The sequence below is a fragment of the Syngnathus floridae genome, chromosome 2 (assembly GCF_059516105.1).
Source record: "Syngnathus floridae isolate MCC-2025c chromosome 2, RoL_Sflo_1.0, whole genome shotgun sequence".
Lineage (NCBI taxonomy): Eukaryota > Metazoa > Chordata > Actinopteri > Syngnathiformes > Syngnathidae > Syngnathus > Syngnathus floridae.
This window is the reverse complement of record NC_142414.1, coordinates 24,852,479-24,878,785: the sequence shown is the minus strand read 5'-3', so window position 1 is coordinate 24,878,785 and position 26,307 is coordinate 24,852,479. Positions and strand designations below refer to the sequence as shown.

Sequence of the window (26,307 nt, the reverse complement as noted above, 5' to 3'; positions counted from 1 at the left end):
ACTTAAAATATTTAGGGTCTTGATTTATTTATTGATCTAGGGTGGTCTGAGAGTGAACCTTATCCAATTTATCACTCAAGTGCAAGATGACACGTCTTTGTAAATGCTGTCACAGTTTGGAATTGGGCCAAGTGTCGAGAGACAAATGAATGTTTGCTTCTGTTTGGTGTCACGGCAGCCTTTCATTTTACTCGTTCAAACAGCTAAAACACATACACCAGCCCTGGTAAAATAGCTCAGGAGTTAAACTTCACACCCACACTGAGGCGAGATTGGATTTTTCTTGCAGTGATGCCACTCTTAGTGTGAAATGAGTCCTCTCTAAGTGGATTACGCACTCTGTCTGAACCCGGAGATGAACAGGACTTGGCTAATGCTGAGTGCATTAGCAAACATGGAGCAGTTAATGAAAGCATGAAAACATTCAGACTGATGAGGAGCTGGCCTAAATAAGATTATGTTTTATATATCTAGCAAGCAAACACATAATCACATTCCTGTGGTTTGAAAGTTCAATAATCATTGATAGTTCTTGGGAGACATCATATACTGAACAAAAGCCGCTTGTCTTGGTCGACCATGGTTAAAATGAACACTCACTTCACTGGTTCTTCAAACTAATTATTTTAGGTGCATTACCTAACATGTTTCGGCGGGTTCTTCCGCCTTCATCAGAGTGTCCACACTCTGATATAAAAGAACCAGTGACGTGATTAAAAAGGAAAAACAAGATGAACTAGCTAAAATGAACACTGATTTTTTTTTTTTAAAGGGATAAGAGAATCCTTGTCTGAACAGTCTTAAGTGCTGTTTGTTAGTTGCCATTGACGTCCCATGGTAATGTCATGTTGACCTGACTGATCTGAAACTGGGGTTCATCCCAAAATCCTCACAGCTGGACTGCCAATAAAACTAACATACTAAAACACATACTACAATCAAACTAAACAAATAACTCCTTTTGACCTTAGTTTGAGTCACTTGATAGCTCGGATAAGATCGTAACACATCACATTCATCTGACGTCCAGGCGAGCAGCATTTCTAGGCAAGATGAACTTGGGCGCACATAGCTCAGGTCAAAACTTTTCTATATGTTGGCAAATCACTGCTTTTGAAATGTATAAATGGACACTGAGCAAGTGATTCTGTGATTGCCTTCCACAAGCCTTTCTTGTCATACAGAACACAATGCCAAAAGGATTGCGCTCAATTATCTGTTTTTTTTTTGTTTGTTTGTTTTTTTGCGGGAATTAAAGTCACAAAAATAATCACTAGAGGCTTCATGAAAAATTTTACATTACTGAAAAGATAACACTGACTAGCTTCTCTCTGTTGGACTGTTCAAATCAAGTCGGAATAAACAGCACCTCTGGTGGTTGCAGTCAGGTAACACAGTTAATTTCTCCTCAGTTACAACATAATTCTTTGGAATTGAGTGATTATAGTACAATGCCTGCCCGTACTAGTGTCCCCAGGAGGGGCTGGGCAGTCTGTTTCTACACCTGACGAGAACAATTACTTTTCCAGTCATCACCACTGATGAGCCCAAGGAAGCTGCAAGCTGCTGTCGGCACTACATCACCGAAACAAAAAGGGATGACATGCATAACAGCAGTCCCCTGTCAGGTAAAAACTGTTTGCTTTTCATCATGAAGATCTGATCAAACTAAACCGCACTTATTGCTTCAGCTGTCTAACTGCATTACTGAATGGTTGTAGACCACTTAATAAGTTAAAGGCGAAATAAAGTTAAAGGCATCACTAGCTATGTAAACCTCTCCTCTAATTCCCTGGAGTTGACTAATTGTGTCAGGAGTTAAATGTCACACTGATTGCTGAAATAATTGGATTAGACAGCGTTGAGGGGGTCAGCTCAGTCCAACATCTCGACTCTCGCTGCAATGCAACAGCTCGCCTCTGCCTGATGAAATTACAGTGAAAGGTGCAATTTTAAATGTCTGTGAGCATTCAGGGCGAGAACACAAAAGAGGAAGTTGCTGCTGTATCCAATGCACTGCAATTTTGGATCAATTATCTAAAAGTAGTCTTTTGCCATGTGTGGATTTTATTAAATTGTGTCTTAAACATATCGTTCCACCGTTTTTTTGTTTTTTTTCTACCCTTTTATCAAGTTTGTAATTTGGATTAGAAATCAGCAGGATGTATTTCTACATTTGTCACAAATGTCTGATTTCATTAATGATTCAAGATGTAACCAAGGGTTAGGGTTAACTCTTAGTTTAGCTCTTAGTTTATTTTGCTAAAATCAACATTCCATTGTTGTGGACACTCGACGACCTCGCCTGCCGGCATGAAGCCACAGTGTCCTCCTGGTTTTCAGTTGCAAAAAAACTTATTTTTAAACACACCTCCATGGTACCCTGCAAGACCTCACAGCCGCCAGAGGGGACTGACCAATGTGTGTGTATAAAGTGGCTGTATTGCTCAAAAGAGGAACGACATCTGTAGAGTATGAAAGCGTACGTTGACCGAACATCTTTGAGGTTGGCAGCTGATGCCTAGTTTTAGCTTTGCACAAGACCCAAGCGTGTTTTTACAACGTGTATGACTGTATACATTCTTAAATGCCAAATTGTAATCTGCTCATTTTGCAGGCCTTCAAAAGCTATTGCAGGCAAACCACCAATCACGTAGATGTAAAACTTAAACCATGTCACAGACTCATTCTGTCCTATGTTACGCATAAAACTGTGGGAAATTTTCATTTTGATGGCACAGGACCTTTAAAGAAATAATGGCAAAAATGGAGTGCAATACTTGGCTGCAACCTGCGGCGGTCTGGTTGAATTAGTCTCAACTGCTATTTAAAGAAGTTGTTCATAAGGATAGCGAAGGAAATTTGAGCTTTCTCTACGCGGACCTTCACCACAGAAAATCTTATGAGGAGTGTTAATCCACTCAGGACAATATCGACATGGAAACTGGAGTTTAAAACAGTCAGCCCATCCATTAAAGCTTCATTGGGATTGATGGGACATTGTTTTTTTTCTGTTATGTGGCTTTTCAGTCTTTACAAGTGCTGTTGAGAGAATAGAATACACGGGTACATTTTTATCTTGAGTTGTTAAGACTGCAGCTTCAATTTGGAGGTCATCACTTTTTATCATACGGTCTCAGGGTAATATATTGCCCTTCATAACATTTTGTGTGCGTTAAAAATGAGAATGATGTTTCTCTCGTTTCAGGATGTGACAAAAGGGGACCGACCAATTTTTCCAAAGCAGATTTATAGCACGTCATGCTTATTAAATAGAGAGCAATAGCATTTCTGCCACGGGCCCTCTGTGAGTCCTCATTCCATTTTCAACAAACTGGTTTGAGATAAGAAGACTGGATGGCTATTCCTAGATCGAATGAGGGGGAATATTTGGCAGAATGAATAACTGAGACCAGCTATGCTTTAGAAAGCCCTTAAAAAATTGGAATGAAAGAGACTCAGTCAATGTTTTATTATGGGGGCAACCAAATATGTTTGGGAACATTTCCCCAACTTAAGTCGTCACTGCTGCAAGTAAACAAGAAACATTTCAAACTCGGGGCTCTCAAAGTCTCAACAGGGGCTTTTTATTGCGTTGAAGTGTGAAATAGTGGTTTATATTTTTGGGGGGATTAAATTCAGCCATTATCACCGATCAATGCTCTCTCGTCTTACAGCTCGGCACAGATGGATTGTCTAGATGCGAGCCCAAAGACGCCTTAAGTAAGGATTTAGATACAGGCAACTGAGGGATTAAAGACGAGGACTGATGTGCTTAGCAGAGGGATTGTATGCCACTGTTGACACATCATCCACCTGCCAGCAGCGATAAATGCAGTCGGAAAAAAAAAAGTGTGTGCCATTTGAATAGCGGAGAGGAGGAAAAGCGTTTTGAAACAGTAACAATCAACTTGCAGTGATTAGTGAGGATTACAGATGCCTCGCAAAGGTGCCAGAAGGGAAGTCATTTGGTACAACACTACATCGGAAACTCTATGCTCACACTGATTGTGATGTTCTGCCTTTTTATCATTTTAATTTTCTACTAAAAGTCTACATTGACAAACTCTGCAAGCAGCAAGGAAGCGTGAGCTCCTAAAATGCCGCTAAGTACAATTTAGCAAGCAATAATAAGATGGAGATTAGACCGAAAACTAAATCAACAGCTGTCGTATGTATGCCAAGCCTGTAGGCAGCAGCACATTTTTGTAATTTCACGCTTCTGAATAAAATGACACTTATACTGAATGATTTTGGAAGTACAGGTGAACCTCGATTTGACAGCCTCAGAACCAATGGACCCTGGTCGGATTCAATGATCAGAAAATAGTGCCCAGTCCACTGGAAATGCCGCTCTGAAAGAAGCTGTTTAAGTCTGTTAGTTCCGGAATTGCCCGAAATTGGCCAGTAAATCAAGCAGTGGTGCCATCAACAGATGGAGACTGTTCATGTGCTTCCAGCTGTGCTGCAGTCAGGCCCTGCCAGAAGTGGAACACATGAACCAGTCAGAGTTCAGCAGAAACAAAAAAATGTAACTGTATTCTGTTACAGTTACGGGAGGGAAAACACAATCAGATTAAAAATGCTGATTATTTAGCAGGATCCCAATTTCCATGCGGACAGAGAAGCCACTGCCATGGTTGTTTATTTCAGCTCCCAGCGCAACAAGTGGATAAACTGTTATAATATATACAGCTCAATAAGCCATCCGACTCCCCTTGCACTCTCGTTGTGAGCAAGCGGCAGTACTGTCAAGAGGAGAGAAACAGGCAAAACTGGCTGTTCAGTTTCCCAAATCTTAAAAGCAACACAAACAAAAGGACGACTGGAAATGGTGGCTGGCAGGGGAGCTCGGGGACAATTGTAACAATTTTGACATTGGTGTTTCCAAACTTACACTCTTTTGACCTACGGTGTTCAAACTAATTATCAAGGAAAATTCCTGTGCAAAGCACAGAACATGCATGACTTGATCTCAAACACAAAAAGTTACAATAAATGTTACAATTGATGACATTGTCCGAGTCAGCTGTACAGTACCTTGGGGTAAAATGCAACGTTATGAAATAAAGCCCACGGTGATGACCACAGATACTGAAAATGTTTTGTTCAAAACATTTAAATGAAATTGTTGTGATTCTCCAGAGTAGGACTTCAAATACTGAATATTTATGAGAATAAAATAAGTAAGAGTCGAGAAACTGTTAGATCAAAGTTTAGCCAAGTCAGATTCTTCATAGGAGACATTTTGAGTGGCTTGGTTCATAGCTGGATCAGAATTCCAGTAGTCAGTCAGTAGAAGCTTGCTCAAAAATTGGGGCAGATGTCATTTTTAATGTTTGCGTATATATAAACTACTGCCAAAAAGCTTGGGGTATTGAGCTGTCAGGATGAATCTAAAATTGGCAATGTAATGAAATCAAGAGAAATTATTTCTACAGTTCATAGGTTCCCCCATGACTGAAGCTTAATCTCTATATTTGGAGAGGAAGGCTGCACATAATAAGAACCAGTTGCTCTGTGGTGCACAAGAATGACGCGCCTTCATCTGTGGTTATGAACTGGACATATTCTGTGTGTTTCATTTGATGTTTGGCGCCATTCATATCGATGTGCATCCTGCTGGAATGTACCCACTAGTGCAGAAAAATATCTCAAAGTTCATGAACCATTCAGGAACTGTTCTTAGCAAGAGTTGCATCATGCTGAAACTTTTTTTCCTTCAGACATAAAAGGACCTTGAATTGATCCACCCCACCAAAAGCAGTAATCCGACATCACAAGTTTTGCTTTTCTGGGGCAAACTGCATAGTGAACTGAAGCCACGATGTTGTCACGATAACGCCGTCTGACTCGTGCCTCAACAACAACAACAGCAAAACAGAGCAGAGAAAGCTGCAGTGAAAAACAGCATCACTTGCAGAATGGTGATAAGCAAAAGAGGTGCACAATCTTTGAAGGAATGAAAGACTATTCGTTCTTTTTGAAAACTGTGCTGATGTAAACACTTTGTAAGGATAAAATATAGGAAACGGTATGTAGACTTGACATTCAGATTTGTAACGGCCTACTTTGCATGCACCAGCCCAAAGCAGGGTTATTTGACTACAGTCATTGTCAGATGTCTGAAAAGAATCTTCAGACACAAATCACATGTCACAAATGGAACTCCAGCCATCCATTTTCTGAACCGCTTTTTCTCACGAGGGTTGCGAGCCGGCTGGAGCCTATGCCAGCTGTCTTTGGGCAGTAGGCGGGCCACACCATAAACTGGTCGCCAGACAATTGCAGGGCACACATAAACAAACAACCATTCACACTCACACTTACCGACAATTTGGAGAGGTCAATCGGCCTACCAAGCATGACTTTGGATTGTGCGAAGAAAACGGAATATTCAGAGGCATGCAGGCACGGGGACAACATGCAGACTCCACACCATGCCGCCCTTATAGAACTCTTATTATTTTTATTATTATTACAGAGATCACTAAAGGATGCTGTAATGAAACTTAACTAAAAAAAAGGACACATGACTATGGTTTTACAGCCATCCAGCAAGTGCAAACTGAATAGATTGAAAAAATTTAATTTCTTCTGCTTTAAGAACCCGCTCTTCTCTGCACTGTGTAAATGAGCATCTACTAACCCTATAGTGAGCCTGTATCTGAGTCTGAAGCACTTACTAATGGGGTGAATTTATTTCCCCCTGCATCCCAGAGACTAGATTATATACCTCTCTTGGCTTCCTGCATCATGTACATACAAATGAGTAGAGTAAAAATGCTCCTGTAAAATCTGTACCTGTACCACAAAAACAAACACAAACAAAGGGGAACAAATGCCATCCATCCATCCATCCATCCATCCATCCATCCATCCATCCATCTTCTTCCACTTATCCGGGGTCGGGTCGCGGGGGCAGCAGCTTCAGGAGGGACTCCCGGACTTCCCTCTCCCCAGCCACTTCATCCAGCTCAACCCGGGGGACCCCAAGGCATTCCCAGGTCAGCTGAGAGACATAGTCTCCCCAGTGCATCCTGGGTCGTCCCTGGGGTCTCCTACCGGTGTCACATGCCCGGAACACCTCCCCGGGGAGGCGTCCAGGAGGCATCCGGATGAGATGAACGAGCCACCTCATCTGGCTCCTCTCAACGTGGAGGAGTAGCGACTCTACTCCGAGTCTCTCCCGGATGACCGAGCTTCTCACCCTATCTCTAAGGGAGAGCCCGGACATCCTGCGGAGAAAACTCATTTCGGCCGCTTGTATCCGAGATCTCGTTCTTTCGGTCACGACCCATAGCTCGTGACCATAGGTGAGGGTAGGAGCGTAAATCGACCGGTAAATTGAGAGCTTTGCCTTTTGGCTCAGCTCTCTCTTCACCACAACGGACCGGTACAGGGTCCGCATTACTGCCGACGCTGCACCGATCCGCCTGTCGATCTCACGCTCCATCCTCCCCTCACTCGTGAACAAGACTCCAAGATACTTGAACTCCTCCACTTGGGGCAGGATCTCATCCCCGATCCGGAGAGGGCATTCCACCCTTTTCCGATCGAGGACCATGGACTCGGATTTGGAGGTGCTGACCCTCAGCCCGACCGCTTCACACTCGGCTGCGAACCGCTCCAGTGAGAGCTGGCGATTATGGCCTGAAGAAGCCAACAGCACCACGTCATCTGCAAAAAGCAGAGACGCGATGCTGAGGTCCCCAAACCGGATCCCCTCAACGCCTCCGCTGCACCTAGAAATTCTGTCCATAAAAGTTATGAACAGAATCGGTGACATAGGGCAGCCTTGGCGGAGTCCAACCCTCACTGGGAACGAATCCGACTTACTGCCGGAAATGCGGACCAAACTCTGGCATCGGTGATAGAGGGACCGAACCGCCCTTAACAGTCGGCTTGGCACCCCGTACTCCCGAAGCACCCTCCACAGAACCTCCCGAGGGACATGATCGAACGCCTTCTCCAAGTCCACGAAACAGATCTGGACTGGTTGGGCGAACCCCAATGTGCAGGCGCCCAGCCGGGGGCAATAAGTATACCCACACCTGCTCGACGCCTCTCACCGTGGGCAACTCCAGAGTGGAAGAGCGTCCAGCCCCTCTCGAGAGGGCTTGTACCGGAACCCAAACTGTGCGCGGAGGCTAGTCCGACTATATCTAGTCGGAACTTTTCCGCCTCGCACACCAGCTCGGGCTCCTTTCCAGCCAGAGCGGTGACATTCCATGTCCCAAGAGCCAGCTTCTGCAGCCGGGGATCAGACCGCCAAGGTCCCTGCCTTTGGCCGCCGCCCAGCTCACACTGCACCCGATCCCTTTGGCCCCTCCCACAGGTGGTGACCCCATGGGAAGGGGGACCCACGTTTCCTTTTCGGGCTGTGCCCGGCCGGGCCCCATGGGCGAAGGCCCGGCCACCAGACGCTCGCCTTCGAGCCCCGCCTCCAGGCCTGGCTCCAGAGGGGGACCCCGGTGACCCGCATCCGGGCAAGGGAAAACGAAGTCCATTTATTTTAGTCATCATAAGGGGCTTCTGTGAGCCGTGCTTTGTCTGGCCCCTCACCTAACAAATGGGGAACAAATGTAAAAAAAAAACCTTCTAACTAACTGATCTCATAGGACAAAGTAATTCAACGTTACTCTTTCACATGATTACCAGCAGCAAGACCACAAAGCTAATCTCTCACTGCAAGAGAGCCCATCCGGCAAGGAGGTTAGTTAAATCTCTGCATGTGCATGTGGAAGACCAAGAGGAATTAATCTCTTCAAAGAGTGGTCCTGGTTTAAAAATTCATATCAGGTGCACCTCTGCGCTGCTTTATGAACCCATCTTTTAATGTGGGGTATTAGGAGGATGATATTAGGTGAGAAAAGAAACAGAACTTAACTACCCTAGAGAAAATTGTCTTTTTTAATGTTCGCTTTAACAGTATCGCAATGCTTTGGTGGTACTGGGTAATTATTAGGGCTCTATTTTTGAAGACATTGCTCGAGCAACTGAAACTGCCAAATGTTGAATTTTTGCAGGTGCGGGTCTCTTTTAGTGTGTTTTGAAACTAGGCAGACCACGCATGTTGGGTGGCATTTTCAATTACAATCCCCCTCCTGGCACACCTGACAATCTGGAAGCAGAAAGTAGACTTATCTTTAGACCAACTAAAAGCACATCTTAGTTCTATACGGGGCTGGTGGGGTAACACGATTTGAGTGGATTTGATCAAAGTGCAGGCAGACAGATTTTGGTTGTATATCTAACTGACTACTAACTAGTCCTGTAACGAACCAGGCAGGACAACCAACTGCAACACGAGTCTTGTTAATTGAACAGAGGGAGAGGGGAAGTGGAGAGCTGGCGCCTTGCAGGTGTGGTGCAGCAGGAGGGCGAGGCGAGGACAATCAAGGGTCGAGGCAACAAGCAAACAGGACGTAAGGTGAAATCGTGGTCAAAGGCGGGCAATAGGTCAGGGCAGGCGGCGTTCGGGCGTTGGACGGGCAAACAGGATCGGCAACAGGAAACAACAAAAATGCGAGCAGGGAGCAACACGGGTAGCATGACAGGACGAACTGACAAGAAGTGATGGGAGTGCAGGTTTTAAATAGGAGAATTGATGAGCCGGGAGCCGGTGAAGTGAAAAGCGCTGATCACTGAGGGGCGGGCTGTGGGCGGACGTGAGAAAAGGAGGGGGCGTGTGCGTGTGGCGCAATGTGCATAACAGGACCATAGGGGCAGGAGCCAAGAGTCTGAACTGTCCAAGGTGCTGATTGGGGAAGCAGACATGCGACAACTCCAGGGTGTTGTCTGTCTTTTGCATGAAGTCAGTTGCCATAAACCCCAGCTCACCAGGAAACTTTGTGAGGATAAGCAGTTCGGATAGTGAACGGATGGATTTAGCGCAGCATCTAAAATGCCTGACCACATAATTTCCTATTGAACACAAGGATGGTGATGTACCTGAAATGGGCAAACCTTGTGTCAAATGTCAAACGTCAGCAGAAAACTTTTGCAGAGTTCTTTTTTAACTGTTTCAAAGCCAGGGAGGTAAACTGTCACACTCTGCTGACAAAAGGGAGCAGTGGGTGGGAGTTTTGACGCCACATCACAACAGTGAGCAGAAAACAGATCATAGCACCAGTGGGGAGCAGGGGAATTGTTACAGGATTATGCACCTGGCAGTACCACGTGCCACATACTCACAGTCTTGCGTGTATATATATTCTGTTAGGGTCCCAGCAGAAGGCTGCTAATATTCTTTGGATATATGCAACACTCTGTGGATTTTTCCCAATGGCAGCTCTTTGCTTTAGGGACTTGTGATGCAGTGATGGGTGACAGCCAAAGATAACAAAAATCCCACTATAATTACTGTTCGGATGTTGCAAGCCAGCACTACTGCGGATTAGTCTTCCACTAGCTGTGCGACACTATGTTAGGTTGCGGCTATAAAAATAGTACCCATCTCTTATTCTCACACTTTCTCACCCTATACCTCCTCCCGCTTTCCATCTCCCGCTTGCCTTCCTTCTCCCAAATCAAAGGCCTGCAGCATGAGCTTCAAAGAGCATAGATAACTTGGAGGGGCTAGAACTTAAGTTAGACTGTAATTCATAACAACGTGTGCATGATGATAGAATTTTTTTTCATTCATATGCACTGGCATTTGAGTTTAAAGCACCCTGCTTGCTCAGTGCTAAACAACACTAAAAGTGAGTGTGTGTGTGGGGGGGGGGGGGGATGCGCATGTGTGTTGTACAGCACAATGTAAATGGGAACATGTCAAAGAAGAAAAGTCATCATTAGCTATGTGCTGTATGTGTAACGAATGCACTACGAGCAGCATGAACGTATGCTCCATGTGAGCAAATTTTAGCATCACTTTCTATGGTTGGGGACCTGAGCCCTGGAACAAACAGTAAAAACTCATCTCACAATATTATAAAATAAATGGTTTACAAATGAATTGATAAAAAAACAAATTGTAGCCCAAGTGTGTGAGTACTTGCATATGCGGCAAAAACACAAAGTTGACTATCACTAAAAATCAAGGCTAAAGGTAGCTCTTTCCTGACTTTTACTTTCTTGCCACCAATTATAATGTTCCTATTAGCCAGTGATTTGGTGCCATCTTGTGTCATTTCAAGGCTTTCATTATATTATATTGCTGATTTTGTAATATTTTCTGTTCCGGGGGGAAAAAAGATGCCTTGGAATTAGAAAATGAACTCTTGCAATATGTTCTTAACCAAACAAATATTGTGAGAGAATGTTAATGAATTTGACTAAGATAGAACATTGTACAGTGCATTTTTGTGGGTATGGCTTAAGACTTACTATATTACCACTAAATGTATTGTTTGTTGTTTGGCCTCTTTTAAATTTATGACCTCAACCACTTCAAATTAGTCCAAACTATGCTTTTGTTTTCTGCTGAGACTCCAAACAAAGAGTAACAAAGCGCATGCGTACATGCACACTCAAATGCCAAATCCAGTAACAAACCAGCAAATCCTCAAAGCAGAAATGTATAAAATCCTCCTCAATATGCTCGCCTTCTAGGCACACAGCATCATCCTCGCTCTGAATGTTTGTCATCAGTCAGTGGTAAGCAAATCATTTCTTATTTTCGTTTTATTATACAGTACAATGGGTAACTCTTCGTAAATTCGAGTATGACGGTTAATCATGCAAATATATGTACAATTTCAGCTAGCCATCTCTGCCTTACGTACTACACCTTTGTCATGTATTGCTATAAAGCACATCGCGGTGCAGCCGTCGCTTATCCTTAGGGACCAGACATAGGGACTGGGTTACAGACAAAAAAAAAAAAAAAAAAAGAAATCTAACGTCATTGGTACAAAAAATACAATAACTGACCTTTATGGACTCAGGAATGTGGAAGACCGCTGGGTTATGTGTTATGTATTTAAACATTACTGTACATCACATGCATGTTGTACCAAAAAAAAAAAAAAAAACCTGAGAAAATCAAATAAATTGCTCAACAAATGAACAATGTGTCTCTCTTTGTTAAGGTCAGAGTTAATGCTGATTGTATTACTCTGTTGCGAAACTAATCTTGAGTGAGGAAACTATTTTTTTACATTTGTAATAATATTTTTATTTAATTTTGAATGCAAAAAAAATGAATGTATTGTTTTAGGATTTTGAGCATTTAAAATAGTCCTGTAAAAATATTTCTCTTCACCCAAGTTGCGCCCATCATGAAGATAACAATGATTTATTGATGAAAAGATAAACATTAGCACACATATAAAAATCTTCTATAAATCTGCACTCAGAGGTCATGTACTCTATTGCTCTGAGGGTGTTATTTGTGTTTTTACAGGATGCAACACCTTTGTTATGCAGTGCGTAGGTTTAATGTCACATGGCATGCAGTCTCTGCCCTCAAAACAATTCAAGAGAAAACTTAAACCAAATAATTCATATCTGGCGGGTTAGTGGGTGTTGTTGGCAACCACGCTCCATTCAATCTCTTTTGCCTCAAATGTGTGTATGAAGATGTTTCAAACACAAATATATCTTAAGTCGATCCTTTGTGAAGAGATGGGGGTGGGTGAAGGTCATGATTCTTCAGCTTCCACTGAATAAATAGATTGCTATACTATATTTAAGCAAGACTTTATGAACCAGAAAGCATTGCACGTTGTAGTCATGACTTAATCTGTTGAGGTGTGGCAGAACACAGACAAGACGACACAAAAATAATGTATGTTCTATATAAAAAACAAAGGCATATAGATCGTTCGGGGGGGGGGGGGGGGGGGGGGGATTATGAGGGCCAAGTACTCCAATTTTTATCCAGTTTAACATACTGAAAGGTATAGCGGATGATAACATTTTAAAAATCGTGCACCAAACAAAAAATTAATAGTTAGCACAAATTATCCAGCAGTTATTTCAAATTAAGCAAAGCAGTTCCGACCTGATGTTTCAAACCTGATGGATTGTTAGTTTTGCTTTTAGAAATGTAAAGTACGTACCATGTTTATGCTTTTGCAATTTATTTTTGAATATTGTATTTTTTCTTTGTTGTATTGTTTTTATATGGGGGAGAAAGAACCAAAAAAATTCAATAATATGCCCTTGAGTTCAATAAAGTTGCTGTAAAATCAAAACACTATGATACCAGGAACAGTATTTAATGTAGGATTATCACGACCTCATCCCTCTTTATAGCCGTGAATATTAAATGTAATTTCAGCCTGGTTGATGAGTTAGTTTCCATTTTGCCAGCCAGAGACTACATTATTAGACCCATATGTCCCATTTGGATGCAAATTCACTGGCACGTTTTCCTTCCACTCTCCTGAGAATGATGGGATGGTTTCATTCTATCAACATCAACGCATCTCGTGTCACGGCACAATACACGGCTACTGATGCTTGCCACTAGACATGCACGACATGAAATGCAAGCTCTAGCAGCAAGCTGGCAAGAGATGATGACTAAAAAGTTCAACATATCACAGCTTGATATACTTTGCATTGGACACCCAACATCAAAAACAGAAGTTCAGGCAACAAAGTTATTTCCAATCAAGCAATGTGTTATCGACGTGAACACTCACTGGCTTGCATGAGCTGACCCTGGCGCCCAAACACCTGGGAGAAGGGGCTGCGGCTGCAGGTGAGCATCTCCTCCATGACTGGATGCAGGGAGGAAAACCGGTCCTTGGCAGAAGAAAGAAGGGAAGAAAGTGCAGGTTGGCAGTTGCAGGCGAATCAAGTCCCTTCCTCTCTGACTGACTAATTTGTCTCGCGATCTCTCCCTTTGGCTTTGCAGATCAGCTTTGTGTCTCGTTGCCTCTGATGTTTGGCCGTAGCCCGGCTGATGAGAGATCAGTGCTGCGGGGTAGCTCTAGGCTTGCTCATTAGTGCGACACTGTGTGCATGAGAGTGAGTGCGAGAGAGAGAGATGGTGGGGAGAAGATGACGACTGCAGCAGGGTAGAGACTCTCCCCTGACTATATGGAGCGGAGAGATGAGTGCGTTGCCGCTTTTAACCGATACTTGGACTTTGTGTGACTCTGTGGTGGGGGCTTAATGTTGGCCATGTGTCAAGTATCATTTTGGACAACTGCACAGATGTTTGCTCAATTGCAAATTCCTGACTGATCGTATTCAGAAGCTCCACCCGTGCAGTGATTCACAGCCGTGAGTTATTTTCAGGATGCAAGAAACAATCCAAGTTTACTTTTCGATCCTCCGAAAATATTAACCTGCATGTATGTATAATGAGGGCTGGCAAAATCTAGTGACACATAAGAATTAAATCCTCTTTCACGAAAAGGCAGAGGGTATGTACAATTAACCTACGTATCAATCTTTAGCTATTCACATTACGTTAGCTGGCAATTGTCTGAGGACGAGTCCAGGGTGTTAGACTCAGGAAAGACTTCAATTTACCCACGACCTTAATGATGCTTCCTGCTAGTACGTATATCAGTCATGTGTTCAGTTAAGCATACTTGGACTTAAGGAAATACATTTGCAAAAACACTGAGACGAAATTATCATTATTTCCCATATTTTTGTGTGCAGTGGGATTATTATCATGTCAACAGTATGTGCCTTGGCTCAATTAAGGTTAGGATGCATTGCACCAGTGATTTATAGTTACTACAAGAACACTACAGCACTTAAATCAATCCAATTCATTTTTTGGGAAACCCACAACAAAACTATTCAGCAGTGATAGCGTTTTAGACCAAGAGGATTTCTCAGATTCTTGTTTCTGCTTGAATCATTTGCTGCTAGGCAAAAGTCATGGGGATCCATCAGAACTGTCTTAAAGAATAAATGGAAATTTGCAAGCCCAGGCTACCCAACCAGTGACTCCGAATCAATCTGACGCGATACATTAGTCTGCTGTATCAATATGTCAATTTTATTTGTATAGCACGTTTCATATGGCTAGCATGAATAAAATGGGCTTGAGGATAAAAAGCAAACAAAAAGCAAACAACTAAAAAGTAACTAAAGGCCCATTCAGCAGATTTTGATGTGCAGGTATGGCTCCAGGATTTTTTCCTCCCGGGGCTAAAGGGGGGCTGAGATTTTTTATATATATATATATATATATATATATATATATATATATATATATATATATATATATATATATATATGTGTTGGAATATCAACTAAAATGCTGTAGGACATTAACTGGGGCTACAGAGAAGCAGAATTTTGAATAATCAAATGAAATCACACCACTAATGAAATCTCAAGAGCATCAATATATTCTAGAGAGAAATAAGCCGCTGAGTGTCTGAACGCTTGGTCTTGTTATCATGTCTTGTTAACAAGATCATGTCCCAAAACACACAAAGACAAGCAGGCGATTATTGCACTAAACACACAAATACACAAAGACAAGCAGGCCATTCTTTTCCCAATTTTGCACCTCCCTGACCAAGGACATCAAATTCACAACTATCTTGTCATATAGTATATCAGATTGTCCTTTAACATTATCTTCATGTCGGAGGTGTGTTGTGGATTTGTCCCAAAATAAGGTTCATAACGAGTCAGGCAGTTAGATGTTAAACGTGGAAAAATATTTACAACCCAAAGTCTTGGTGGCTTTTTCTTTTTTAATCTTCACAGATTTCTTCTGTATGTAACAGATCAAACAGCATTGTGATCTTCCTAACTGAACTGAAAAGCCTATTGAAATCTGTTGGAGCTGAAACAAGTCATCTGGCGAAAGCACCCCTTCAAATCTGACACAATTGCAGCAGTTTGTTTATAGAGTGGGTAAAAAATACCTGCTGAGAGGTCCATAAATCTCATTGAATCCTCCCCCAAAAAAGTTTGTTTCCATAAATTTATATCAATTACTTTAGTCAGATTCAATCTTTGTCTGCAACAAAATGTGGGGTTTTCTTTCATTAACAGACAACTGCTAACATTTAAGTCACAAGTTAAATATGACAAAGAATGAAAAAGAGAGCATTAACACCAATACAACAGGAGAGCTCATAAAGAGCATGCCTTAAAAAAAATGGGCTTGGATTCAAGCCAAACAACATGAGTACCACATCAAACAAAAGAAATTAACAGAAAGACAGAATTCCTGCAAAGGCGGGAGAGTTTTAAACAATATGCCGGCATTTGTTACCTGTTACTCTATCCTGCTCTTGGAAGCCAAGCTAATTATAATGCTGACCAGGCGTGTGCTGAAGGTTCAGCCCATCATGACAGCAACCTGGGGAAAAAAAAAAAAAACAGACCAGCAAAATCACAGGCTCATGTCATAGCACATCATCTTGAATGCATTTTCATCTTTTTGCTGATTGTAATCAAAAACTTAATCTCAAACGGTTTAGTTCACAATTAAATTTTTAATCTGCCAAATTGACAATTATAGAATGCATTTGTAGATTTAAGTCGGATAAAATGTTTTTTTAAAACGGAAATTTCCAGAGAGTGTTGGGGGAGAAAGAGAATCAAGAGACAGACCTTCAGTGCTGTTACAAAATCATGTCTATTCAAAATCTGGTGCAACGGTTACAGTCTTTGGTTGGTGTGAGAGAAGTGCGCCCCCTTGTTGTTGATTTCTCAAATAACTTGTTCGAGCATCTGCTTGCAAATAAATATACAAACCGTTTTTAGACATTCTGCATTTATTTTGGCCACACGCTTGAGGGGGAAAAAAGTGCAAATCATCTTCCGACTTCAATATCATTTCATGGTTTTAAATTAATAATAAATATACATGACCATTTCTATTTTGAAATGCTACACAAACGTTCACAGTCAAACAGCAGTCCCCCTTAAACCCTGTACATCCAACACAATGCAGTCTGTGGGAGAGTTACAAGAATTGCAGAGACAAAAGTTATATATTTTAGAAAAAATTACTCTCTCACGTGTTTTAATTCCCACAAGTTAAAATGGATTTGATAGAGATATACTATAATTACTTAAGTACCCTGTTCAAACTAGTAGCTTATGAATATTTATGCAGATAAGATTAGATGAAATCTTCAACAGTCATTTTCAAAACTAAACAAATTTACCTTAGCATTTTACTTTCACATTACAATTGAGAGTAGTACATACTTGATCAATAAAATGTTACAACAACAGTAATTATGGATGCTTGTATTCTACAGTTGACGAATACTTTAAAAAAAAAGAAAAGAAAAAACCTATATACCGTATTACATTATTATGATAGTAGCACAGTGCTGCTTTTCACCACTTCTGAAAATTTTCTATCTTCGATTTGTACGCCAGACCATTTGCAATTGATGTCAGAAATACGAGCGATCAAAATTTTCTGAAAACCTTCATATCGATACACAGAAAGGACACCAATGAGATTTACTCAGCTTTTCTCTCATTAACCCCGCCCACTCCACCACAAAAAAAACCATTCTCAATAATTCTTCTCATGTTTCCAACAGTATACGTAAGCTAAAAAACCTTCAAGAGAAGCTTTAATACTTGCGTGCTCTGTCCACAGATTAGACTTTTAAGTTTTAGGTTTAAGGGCAAATCCTATTCATTGTTTAAAATACCGCACAACTGTAGAACAAGCACAAAACATGCAGGAAAGAATTTCCACCCAAAAGGCAACATACGACAGATAAGGAAAAAGTAGTGCAAATCCATGCTGACAGTGATTGCTGCCTGCCATCCTCAGCGAGTAGCCCGCCAAGCGAGAAATGAGAGGCCTTTCAGCTTCAACGCTTCCCCATTTCCTCGACAACACGTTGCTGTCAGATTAACTTAAAAGTGCAAATCCAGGATGGCGACGGAAAGTTGATCAAATGGAGGACTGTACTAAACTCCAAACTGCCACAGCTCTCACACACTTTCTACTGACAAAAGTAGTTCATTTGTGTTCAGTTCAGTTTTTTTTTCTCTCCTCGGTTCAGTCATCTCTTGTACAGTGTCATGGACATTAAGCCTTCGCTGGGTGAAGAAGTGTCAGGGGTGCACATCATCCTAAAAGTGATAGAGCATACGTTACGTTAACAAAGTGTTTGATTCAATAACTTCAAACTGAAGAGGACAAGATTCGTCCTTATTTTCTTACGAACCATTATAGCTCAATGACAAATGATAACGTATTGGAAAGGGTACGCCTTCAAACAAAACGTGGTTGGAAGTCAAACAATCTTGACTGGGACATCTGTTAGTGCCACCCAGAACAACAGAAATGAACAAAAAGTCCAAATTTTCACATAGTCAAGAGAGTTATAGTTATGCGATACCTCTGAGCTTATTCAATTAGCGCCCACGGGCCACATGCTACCGTAATACTGCGACAGTGTTGTTTTGAATCATGGCTACCGGTTCTATAAACATGACAAGTGGCAAGATTTATCCATTTTGAAACTTGAATTTGACAACGAAACCCGTCGATTCACTTATGTGTATGGGCCGAGCTACACTTCTTGCTTTGAAATTTTGGTCCAACTGAATTTGTAATTCAATAGCCCTGCGGGAAACATCATCATTTAAGTGATGGTGCAAGTAAAGGCGTTGTGTGATAGAAGTTACCCAAATAGAGTCCATGAAGGCCATAACACAGGTTATTTCATTTGTAACATTTTTCAAACTACCTGACAGGTAGTGTCTTCAAATTGTAGCACTTTGCAAAGAGCTGCCGGCAGCAGTTGTTTCCTCTCGGCTCGGCGCGGTGGGCTCACTTTGTTGTTTCGCTGAAGTGAGTTTAATCCGCGTGTACTGACGAAGAGGAGGGTTGAAAGTACGAACCGTAGGGAGTTCGTTTAAAGTGGAAATGTCATTTTTTGATTCCTCCTTTATGGCTAGTTTGGGCCTTTTGTTTAGAAAGCTTGTTGGTGCAGGAGGCGAGGCGGGCCTTTTAGGCGGCCCTGATGTCTGCAGTCGTGTCCTAGGATGCGCTGAGGCTTGTTGCTCGTGAGTGCGGGAGACCCCACTGTGAAGTCTTCCATCGTTTTCCTTTGTCACAGAGATCCCTCCGTCTTTCCTTGTCCTGGCTTCCCTGGGTTTTTTGGGACAGACAGCCATGTGCTTGGTTCGGCTACGGCGCATTGTGAACTCCCTGCTGCAGTGAGGGCAAACAAACATGTCGTCATGCGCGTGGGAAGGGGACACTTTGTCTGGCAAGGACTTGTTCCTCTGGGGCATGACCCTTTGAACCAGCTTTCGCTTCCGTTTGTTCAGTAATTTCAACTTCAATTTGACTGATGACTCTGTCCTGTTGGACTGGCTGGCTCTGTTTGAGGCGTTACTTTCGTTTTCTGAATTGGTGGTGGACAGGACTCCGTTCTGGCTTTTCGCAAAGTGTCGGAGAGGGATGGGATTCTTCTTGGGCGTGTAGCGCCTCTTATCGCTAGCATTGGCACAAGCCAGGATGTGCTTGTGCAGTTCTGGCATGTTATCGAAGCTTTTTCCACATTTAGTGCACCGAATAGCCGTACTGAAGGTTTGCGGAATGTTGTGGGTTGTGAAATTTGTGGCTGACGCCTGCGAGCCAGCAGGTGACCTGTTATGGTAAGGAAAGGGCGGAGGCTTAAAGCTGGGGTAATGCTGGTTAATGCCAAGACGGACATCAGGCACTTTGAGTTTGCCCCCATCTGAGGCCATGATTTTAATTGTGGTAAACAATTCTTCGGCAGCCACGTCAACTTCATTCTCTTCCTTTTTAACTTCACTTCTTTCTTTCACTTCTTCAGACACATCAGGCAATGAGGTCTCTTTGCTGGCTTTTGTGGGGTAGTTGAAATTCTGAGGTCGGACTTTTCCCTTTTCCTCTTCCTTGAATGTACATTGCTGGGCAGGATGCAATTCCTCCTGGTGCTGTTTCAGATTGCAAAGATAAACAAAGTCTTTAGGGCATGCACTACAAACGTAAGTCTTGTCAACACCGTGTAGGCTTGACCGGTGGTCGAGCAAAGCCGAGGGCTTTTCAAAGAGAAGAACGCAGAACTCGCATTTGTAGGGCCATTCCTCAGCATGGTCGCTGACGTGATGGCCCAGTTCTTTCATTGAGTGGAAGAGCAGGTTGCAGACATTGCAGATGAAGTTCTTGGTGAAAGTCTGCGGCTCTGTGTCACTTGCTGCATCGCTCGGCGCGTCACTTTGGGGGTTGCTTCGCGGGTCGCTTGGTGGTTCTGTCTCTTCAACCTTCTCAACATCGTTTGAGTTGTCAGTCGTGACTTCCACTGCTGAATCACTTCTTTCAGGATGTTCCTCTTCGTCCACATTTGTAGCCTCTTGTGGTGGTTCAGCCTCGGCAGGACAATGCGGCATCACCGAGGTGCTTGACGACAATGTGACGGACTCTTCAATGGAGGACATGAGAATGGTGGGGTCCTCTGTTGTTGTGTTGGGTAATGAAACCATGTGTTGCTGTTCTATGTGATTAACAAGCATCTGCGTGGATACTGAAGCCTCCGTGTTGTCTTGCACACCAACCTCAGCGGGAACATTTCCTGGCGCTTCAAGGGAAATTGTGCATTCTATCAGCACTGTGTTACTCGTAATGTTGTACGAGTTGATAAGGGGATCGTTTAACGCTGAAGTGGGTGTGAATGGCACCTCGGACATGCTTTGGTCTTCGTTTAATGGCGCATCGAGAGAGATTTGATCGGTGAGAAACATGTGACCGGGCAGATTTATAGAAGGGTCAAGTGGATGCGAGAGAGTGACAAGGTTTGGAGCATTTGTACCTGCAAACGCAGAGGTTAGATCACAATGTGTAGAATTGATGGCACCTTCTGTGCAAAGTACCAGCGGCTCTGCTGATATATTTGGTGCCAGCACTTGGATTGGTTGGCTCGAGGGGCTAGGAATAGATAGTGGCGGTGCCAGAACTGTGATTAATGAGGGGGTGGTTGGTAGAACTGGCGGTGCAAACGATACGGTGCACGGTGAAGCCGGTGGGAAACCGAGAGGGGTAAGGGTGGCGGATGCAGAATTTAGAGGACAGGAGGGGAGCGAAAGTCCATACACAAGTCCCTCTGTGACAGAGTCCACTATATTTGAACCTGTCACAATGGTGAGGTCTGACACAAGAGGTGCTTCGTGGTTTGCCACACTTACATTTGCCTCTTCGGCACTCAGAATGGCCCTCTCCCGCATGCACGCATTTAAATGATCTTCCGAGGGGAAAACTAAGTTTGATCTCAGCTGAGATTCTTCGGGGCTCCTTTTTTGCAAACTTAAATCCAGCGCGGCATCATCTGAAGTCCCAACTTCATTTCGTTTCATTGAATTGGAGAGATCCAGTGGTTGCTGACTACAGCAGTTGTCGACAGTCACAGGAGTCCAGCTCTCTGTTGAAACAGGAATCACTTGAGGTTCCTCGATCTTCTGGGATGTAGTATTTGCATTTTCAATGGCACTCCGCTGCATGGGAGAGCCGTACTGGGTGTCCGTGGACATCAAAATGACAGCATCATCATCCGTATCTGTCATTGCTGCTTCCTCGTCAGATGTCGTGTTGTGCTGAGGAGAACTTTGTGGAGAGCTGGTCCTTCTTTTAAACCTTCCCGCCGCAGCAGACACAGATGTGCAAGGTGTTTGGCCATCTAGAAGATGACTGTCCTGCTTTTCTTGGAGCGGATTCAACTTGGGGGACGGAAACCCAGGGGTTGGTTTTGGGGACGCAAGTAAAATCTCTGTATTCTGAGGAAGTAGAGTTTCTATAAACGACGTCACTAGTTCCGAGGGTGACGGCGACACCACCACCCCCGATTCTAGTTCGGTTTGAATCTGGGGTAGAAGAGGAGGTGTTGCGGTTCTTCTCTTAGCAAACGCTTGACCCGGCAGCTCTTGGTTGCTCAGAATTGACTCGATACCTAACCCCAGGTTCAACTGGGAGGGATCCACAATCAGGGCATCAAGTCCGAGCAAAGTTGAACACGCAGCATGGACTTCAGCTGCTTCGCAGCCACTCACTGTGCTTGTTGACATTTTTCCATCAAAGTAAAAGCTGAGGTTCTGCGAGACACTGCTGGAGACATCAAGCATGTAGTTTCCAATGTGTTCCGTTTCATTCTCCACAACATCTGTAGCAAGCTCGGCTGCGGGATTTGACGTTGCGATGATTATCTGCTGATGATTTTCCTCTTGGGGCATCTCACTTTGTTCAACATGTGCAATTTGCAGATGCTGCTGGTGGACTGTGCTCTCATGCTGCTGTTTGTTGGTATATGTCACAAATCTCTTCTCACAGAAGCTGCAAGCATGATGCTCAGGCACCTGCTCATCAGGCTGCACAGAGCTGAGTCCAGCCGAAGCAGTTTTTCCCTTCTTGCTTTGATATGTATGTGGCATATTCTTCATCAAAGTGTGACAATGCATGTGTCGTTCCAAGCCTTGTTGGCTGGCAAAACACTTCTCACAGTGCTCACAGGGGAAAGACTTCCAGTCTAGGCGAGTAGCATGGCCAAGGTAGTCATGAACGTCAGGCGTGTTGGGTTCCATCCTGGTGTTGTCTTGACAAATGTCGTCATCTTCCTGCTGTAGATCCTCCCCATCTCCAAATTCAGACATGTGAGGGCTTTGTGCCATTTTCACTAAAGTTCGTATCCACTTCTCTGAAGAAAGGACCTGTTATAGTTGTCACACCTGATGAAGGAATGAATAGATGTCATTTCAGAAAACTAGCTAGGGATGGGCATATTCATAAATGCCCATAGTCAGCTGGGATAGGCTCCAGCATGCTCGTGACGACAAGCTGTTCTAAATGATGACCATGTTTATTCTTCTAAATACTAAAATAGGGTACATTCAGAGAGATATGCCAATTCTAATAAAAGAAAGAAATAAAGTTGACTTTTAAGTTGAAAAACCTAAAGTACACACTGCAACACAAAGACCAGAAAGTTGTATAAAAAATACTTTGATAAACCATCCATAATACAAGCACTACACACAAATCAGTTATTTCACTAAATAAAGGTTAAATCAATAAACACAGTAAGAGTCTACATTATGAATTTGTTTCTACTTACCATTTTAGTAGTTAGTGCAGAGACATAGGGATGCCTTAATCGAAGATGACGACAGACCTCGCTTACTGTTAAAATAAGACACACATTAGGAAATAGGTGACTTTGTACCTATGTAATGCTATAAAAACTCATGTTATCATCATAAGTGTTGTCTTTGTCTAAATTATGATGCATTCAAATTACACTCAAAAACATCAAACACCTAAAAGTTTGAAGGGGACTTGGGGGGAGGTGGGGTTAAAGGGGCAATATCATACGGGTAACCTCGCATTCTATACTATCGTTCTATCAATCTCACTTGTATGTACTGGGTTTTTCATCAGTAATGTTGCACTTCAGTTATAATCCTATAATGATCACACTCAAATGTTAGAGTTGTGCAAGAATCACACATGGGTACAGACAACAAGAAATAATTTTGTATTTTTAGTTTTTTACAATGCCTGATTTTGGGGGGGGGCAATGACAATACAATGGCAGTGTGATCATGTGGCAAATTAAATTTATTGAGTCTTTAAACAGGAATTGTAAGTTGTTGTTTGAACTATACACATGCCGTACATAGCAAGAGGGCCCGAAAGAAATTGTAAACAGCTAAAATAACTAGACATTTGGTAAATTGATAATTCAGACAAAAGCCCAAGGGCTAATATTAGCAAAAATGCCACAAAAACACTAATAAACGTTAAAATGCGGTTAATACCTAATTCAGGTGCACTCAATATGAAATGCAATAACTGTCAACTAGGGATCATGCTTTAATCTTCTAATTCAAAGTCATAATTGTCGTGGTGGTGCGTTCAAGTGCTTCTCCCACACTTGGCTTGATGACGCTTGCCGTCCTTGCACCATTGCTAGTCGTCCACACGACACGTCGCATTTCCAGCTTTGACGACAGAGGCTTCTCGCTAGCGCATGGATATACACACCGACTCCTTTAATATATCGATGACATCCACCATATACGACATGAAACACAACACAGCTGCGATCTGTAATAGGCTTTTGACGACCGTCAACATATGCATCTGCGCAGTACTATCCTGCAGGCTCCTCTTATTATCTGACTTAAGCTACTAGCTAGCTCCGAGGGTAGCACACAGACCTTACCTTGGCTAAAAACTTGAAAATCAGATTTACACAGGACGTTTAATAGCACGCTTGTCCGCATAAAACCGTTCGTTGTTGTATACGTTTCTGAATTACGTACTTGATTTGCAAACACATGTCGATCAGTAATTTCATATCCCTGTTGTGCAGGTTGTAAACAGCTGGGTGTTCTCCAACGCACCAGCGATAAACGCTTGTTTCGATTGGGTTAGAAAAGACGAAGTCAAATTTCAACCAATCAGAGAGAGGTTTATTCAGGAACGCCATACAAAAAAGCAACATTGCAAAGAGAAACGTTTTTCGTCAGCTTTAAACAATACAGTTCTAAAAATAGAGTACACGACACGTTACGCATTAACATGACATTTGTGGGTATATTAAACAATACAAAACACGGAAGATATTAAATGTCACTCAATTTTCATGTAATAACATTGACCTGCAGATGGCGGAATAATACAGTATAGATTCATGTATGGATTATAATGGTTGCGCCTTCAGCTATACAATATAATATACATATTTGTAATATAAAATTATTTCCATTTATTTATTTATTTATTTATTTATTTATTTATTTATTTATTTATTAGCAGCACAATGAGGAGTGGTTGTCACATCTGGCTCAGATCTCTGAGGTTCTGGGTTTGAATCTCAGCTTCAGACTTCCTCTGTAGAGTTTGCATTTTCTCCCTATGCTGTGTGGATCTTCTCGGGGTACTTAATTGGAATTCCTTCATTCACAAGACACTCCAAAAGATGGATGGACCTTAAAACTCCGACAAACAGATTACACAGTTCAAATCTGAAATTTGTCTCCCTCCCACTCCTCAGGTGTCCTACCATGTTAAAAGAAACACGTCAGTTAATGAAATTGTCCATTGGTGTAAATGGCTGTCTATACATTAAGTGCCCTATGACTGAGTGAGAACAACCATGAACATCATTTCTTGCCCATAGTCAGATGGGATAGATGCTAGACCACCTGTAATGAAGAGAAGATATATACAAAAGCGATAGATTAATATATTGTCAAGAGTTGTTTTAGTGAGTTTTTTTTTTTTAAATAATTATTATTGCTTAAGTTTCCAATTGTTTCTTCACTGGGAGAGCTGACAGATTTTTGATTAATGGTGAGCTCTGCATTCTTGTCCCCCAACCCGTGTTTTCTCCAACAATACTGTCAATTCTGTCATCGATGGAGATCCTGTTGTCCCTTGCTTTGACGGACAACATATTTACGCCCCCTATAGCCATGTCAGCATAAAAGACAGCTTTGAACACATATGTGGGATTTCACTATAGCATATGTGACATTGTGTGCCATGTGGGTGGTGTTCCCATGGCAAGCAAGAACTTCTGGTTCCCGTTGTCAGTGGCGGGAACTCAGGAAGTTACGAAGTTCAAATACATTTTTACTGCACTCATGTAGATCAGTAGAAAAGACAAATGGAGCAAGGTAAAGTCAAGTGTATTTTAATTCCTTTAACCCACAGGTGTCAAACTCAAGGCCCAGGGGCCAGATCCGTCCCGTCAGATCATTTTATGTGGCCCGCAAAAGCAAAACCATGTGTGTCTATTCATTGTTTCTTGTTAAAATGTTGCAACATTTTTGTTATAATCCCAATTTCAAAATAAATTACAAAATTGTTGAACTTTTCTGTTGCGTGTATGTGATAATATCCACCCATTCATTTCTACTGAAGTCATTGATGGCCCCACGAGGAAAACCATAAGTCTGACGTGGCCCACAACAAAAATGAATTTGACACCCTTAAGGGTTAAAAACCTGATGTTTTTATATGCCAATACAATTGCAACGGATTATTTTTGAGAAAATGTGGAATGCTAGCTACTTGATGCATCGATGACACCAAACGTGCTGTTTAAGGTAGAATGTGGTTGAAGTTGCCAATAAAATATGCTGAAAGAGAGGTGAAGAAGTGAGATACAACCTGTCCATGGCAATGGATGTCATTTTGATCCTATTTCTTATGTGGTTGCCACTCAATACCTGTGACCTGGGATGCTCTTCTTCATATTTAAAGGGAATTGCAGCTGTGGGTTGTGTCTGATGAGAAGGTCACTTCTGCTTGTAACTGAATATATCTTGTAAGCTTGAAGTTTATAGAATTCTAAATAATTTAACGGCATGGCAATTCTAAATGACAAATATGAATTGTAAAAATAAAAGTTTAAGCACATTAAG

At 42.3% G+C, this 26,307-nt stretch overlaps 2 protein-coding genes and 1 long non-coding RNA gene across 6 annotated transcripts in view; 1 reads left to right on the top strand and 2 right to left on the bottom strand.

Moving 5' to 3' along the window:
- Nucleotides 1-16,582, bottom strand: part of kazna (kazrin, periplakin interacting protein a) — a 105,345-nt gene extending 88,763 nt beyond the window's left edge. For both annotated transcript variants that reach the window (XM_088359624.1, XM_088359629.1), the window contains exons 1-3: nt 16,492-16,582; nt 16,151-16,237; nt 13,596-13,698 (exon numbers count right to left, since the gene is read on the bottom strand). In XM_088359624.1, the coding sequence (XP_088215750.1) occupies nt 13,596-13,671 (76 nt within the window). In that variant the 5' untranslated portion in view covers nt 13,672-13,698; nt 16,151-16,237; nt 16,492-16,582. The remainder of the gene's footprint in view (nt 1-13,595; nt 13,699-16,150; nt 16,238-16,491) is intronic.
- Nucleotides 16,354-24,275, bottom strand: prdm2a (PR domain containing 2, with ZNF domain a). Of its 3 annotated transcripts, none has more exons than XR_015853970.1 (4): nt 24,199-24,275; nt 22,989-23,053; nt 18,544-22,602; nt 16,354-17,985 (listed from the first exon to the last, which is right to left on the bottom strand). XR_015853970.1 is itself a non-coding variant. In XM_088359602.1 (4 exons), exon 3 carries the CDS (start codon nt 22,543-22,545, stop codon nt 18,622-18,624), a length of 3,924 nt encoding a protein of 1,307 aa, XP_088215728.1. In that variant the 5' UTR covers nt 22,546-22,602; nt 22,989-23,053; nt 24,199-24,275; the 3' UTR covers nt 16,354-17,985; nt 18,606-18,621. The 3 variants fall into 3 exon arrangements, 2 of the variants coding, with proteins under 2 accessions (XP_088215728.1, XP_088215734.1); XM_088359602.1 differs by having other exon boundaries at nt 18,606-22,602; XM_088359608.1 differs by lacking the exon at nt 24,199-24,275 and adding an exon at nt 24,099-24,180 and having other exon boundaries at nt 18,606-22,602.
- On the top strand, nt 23,832-26,041 carry LOC148402741 (uncharacterized). The gene is made up of 3 exons (XR_015853987.1): nt 23,832-24,080; nt 24,249-24,346; nt 24,692-26,041. It is a non-coding gene; the product is annotated as an uncharacterized LOC148402741 (long non-coding RNA).
- The last annotated feature ends 266 nt before the right edge of the window (nt 26,042-26,307 follow it).

Bases quoted from the DNA above. Each gene is read 5' to 3' on its own strand.
- prdm2a (XM_088359602.1), bottom strand. From the start codon at position 22,545: ATGGCACAAAGCCCTCACATGTCTGAATTTGGAGATGGGGAGGATCTA.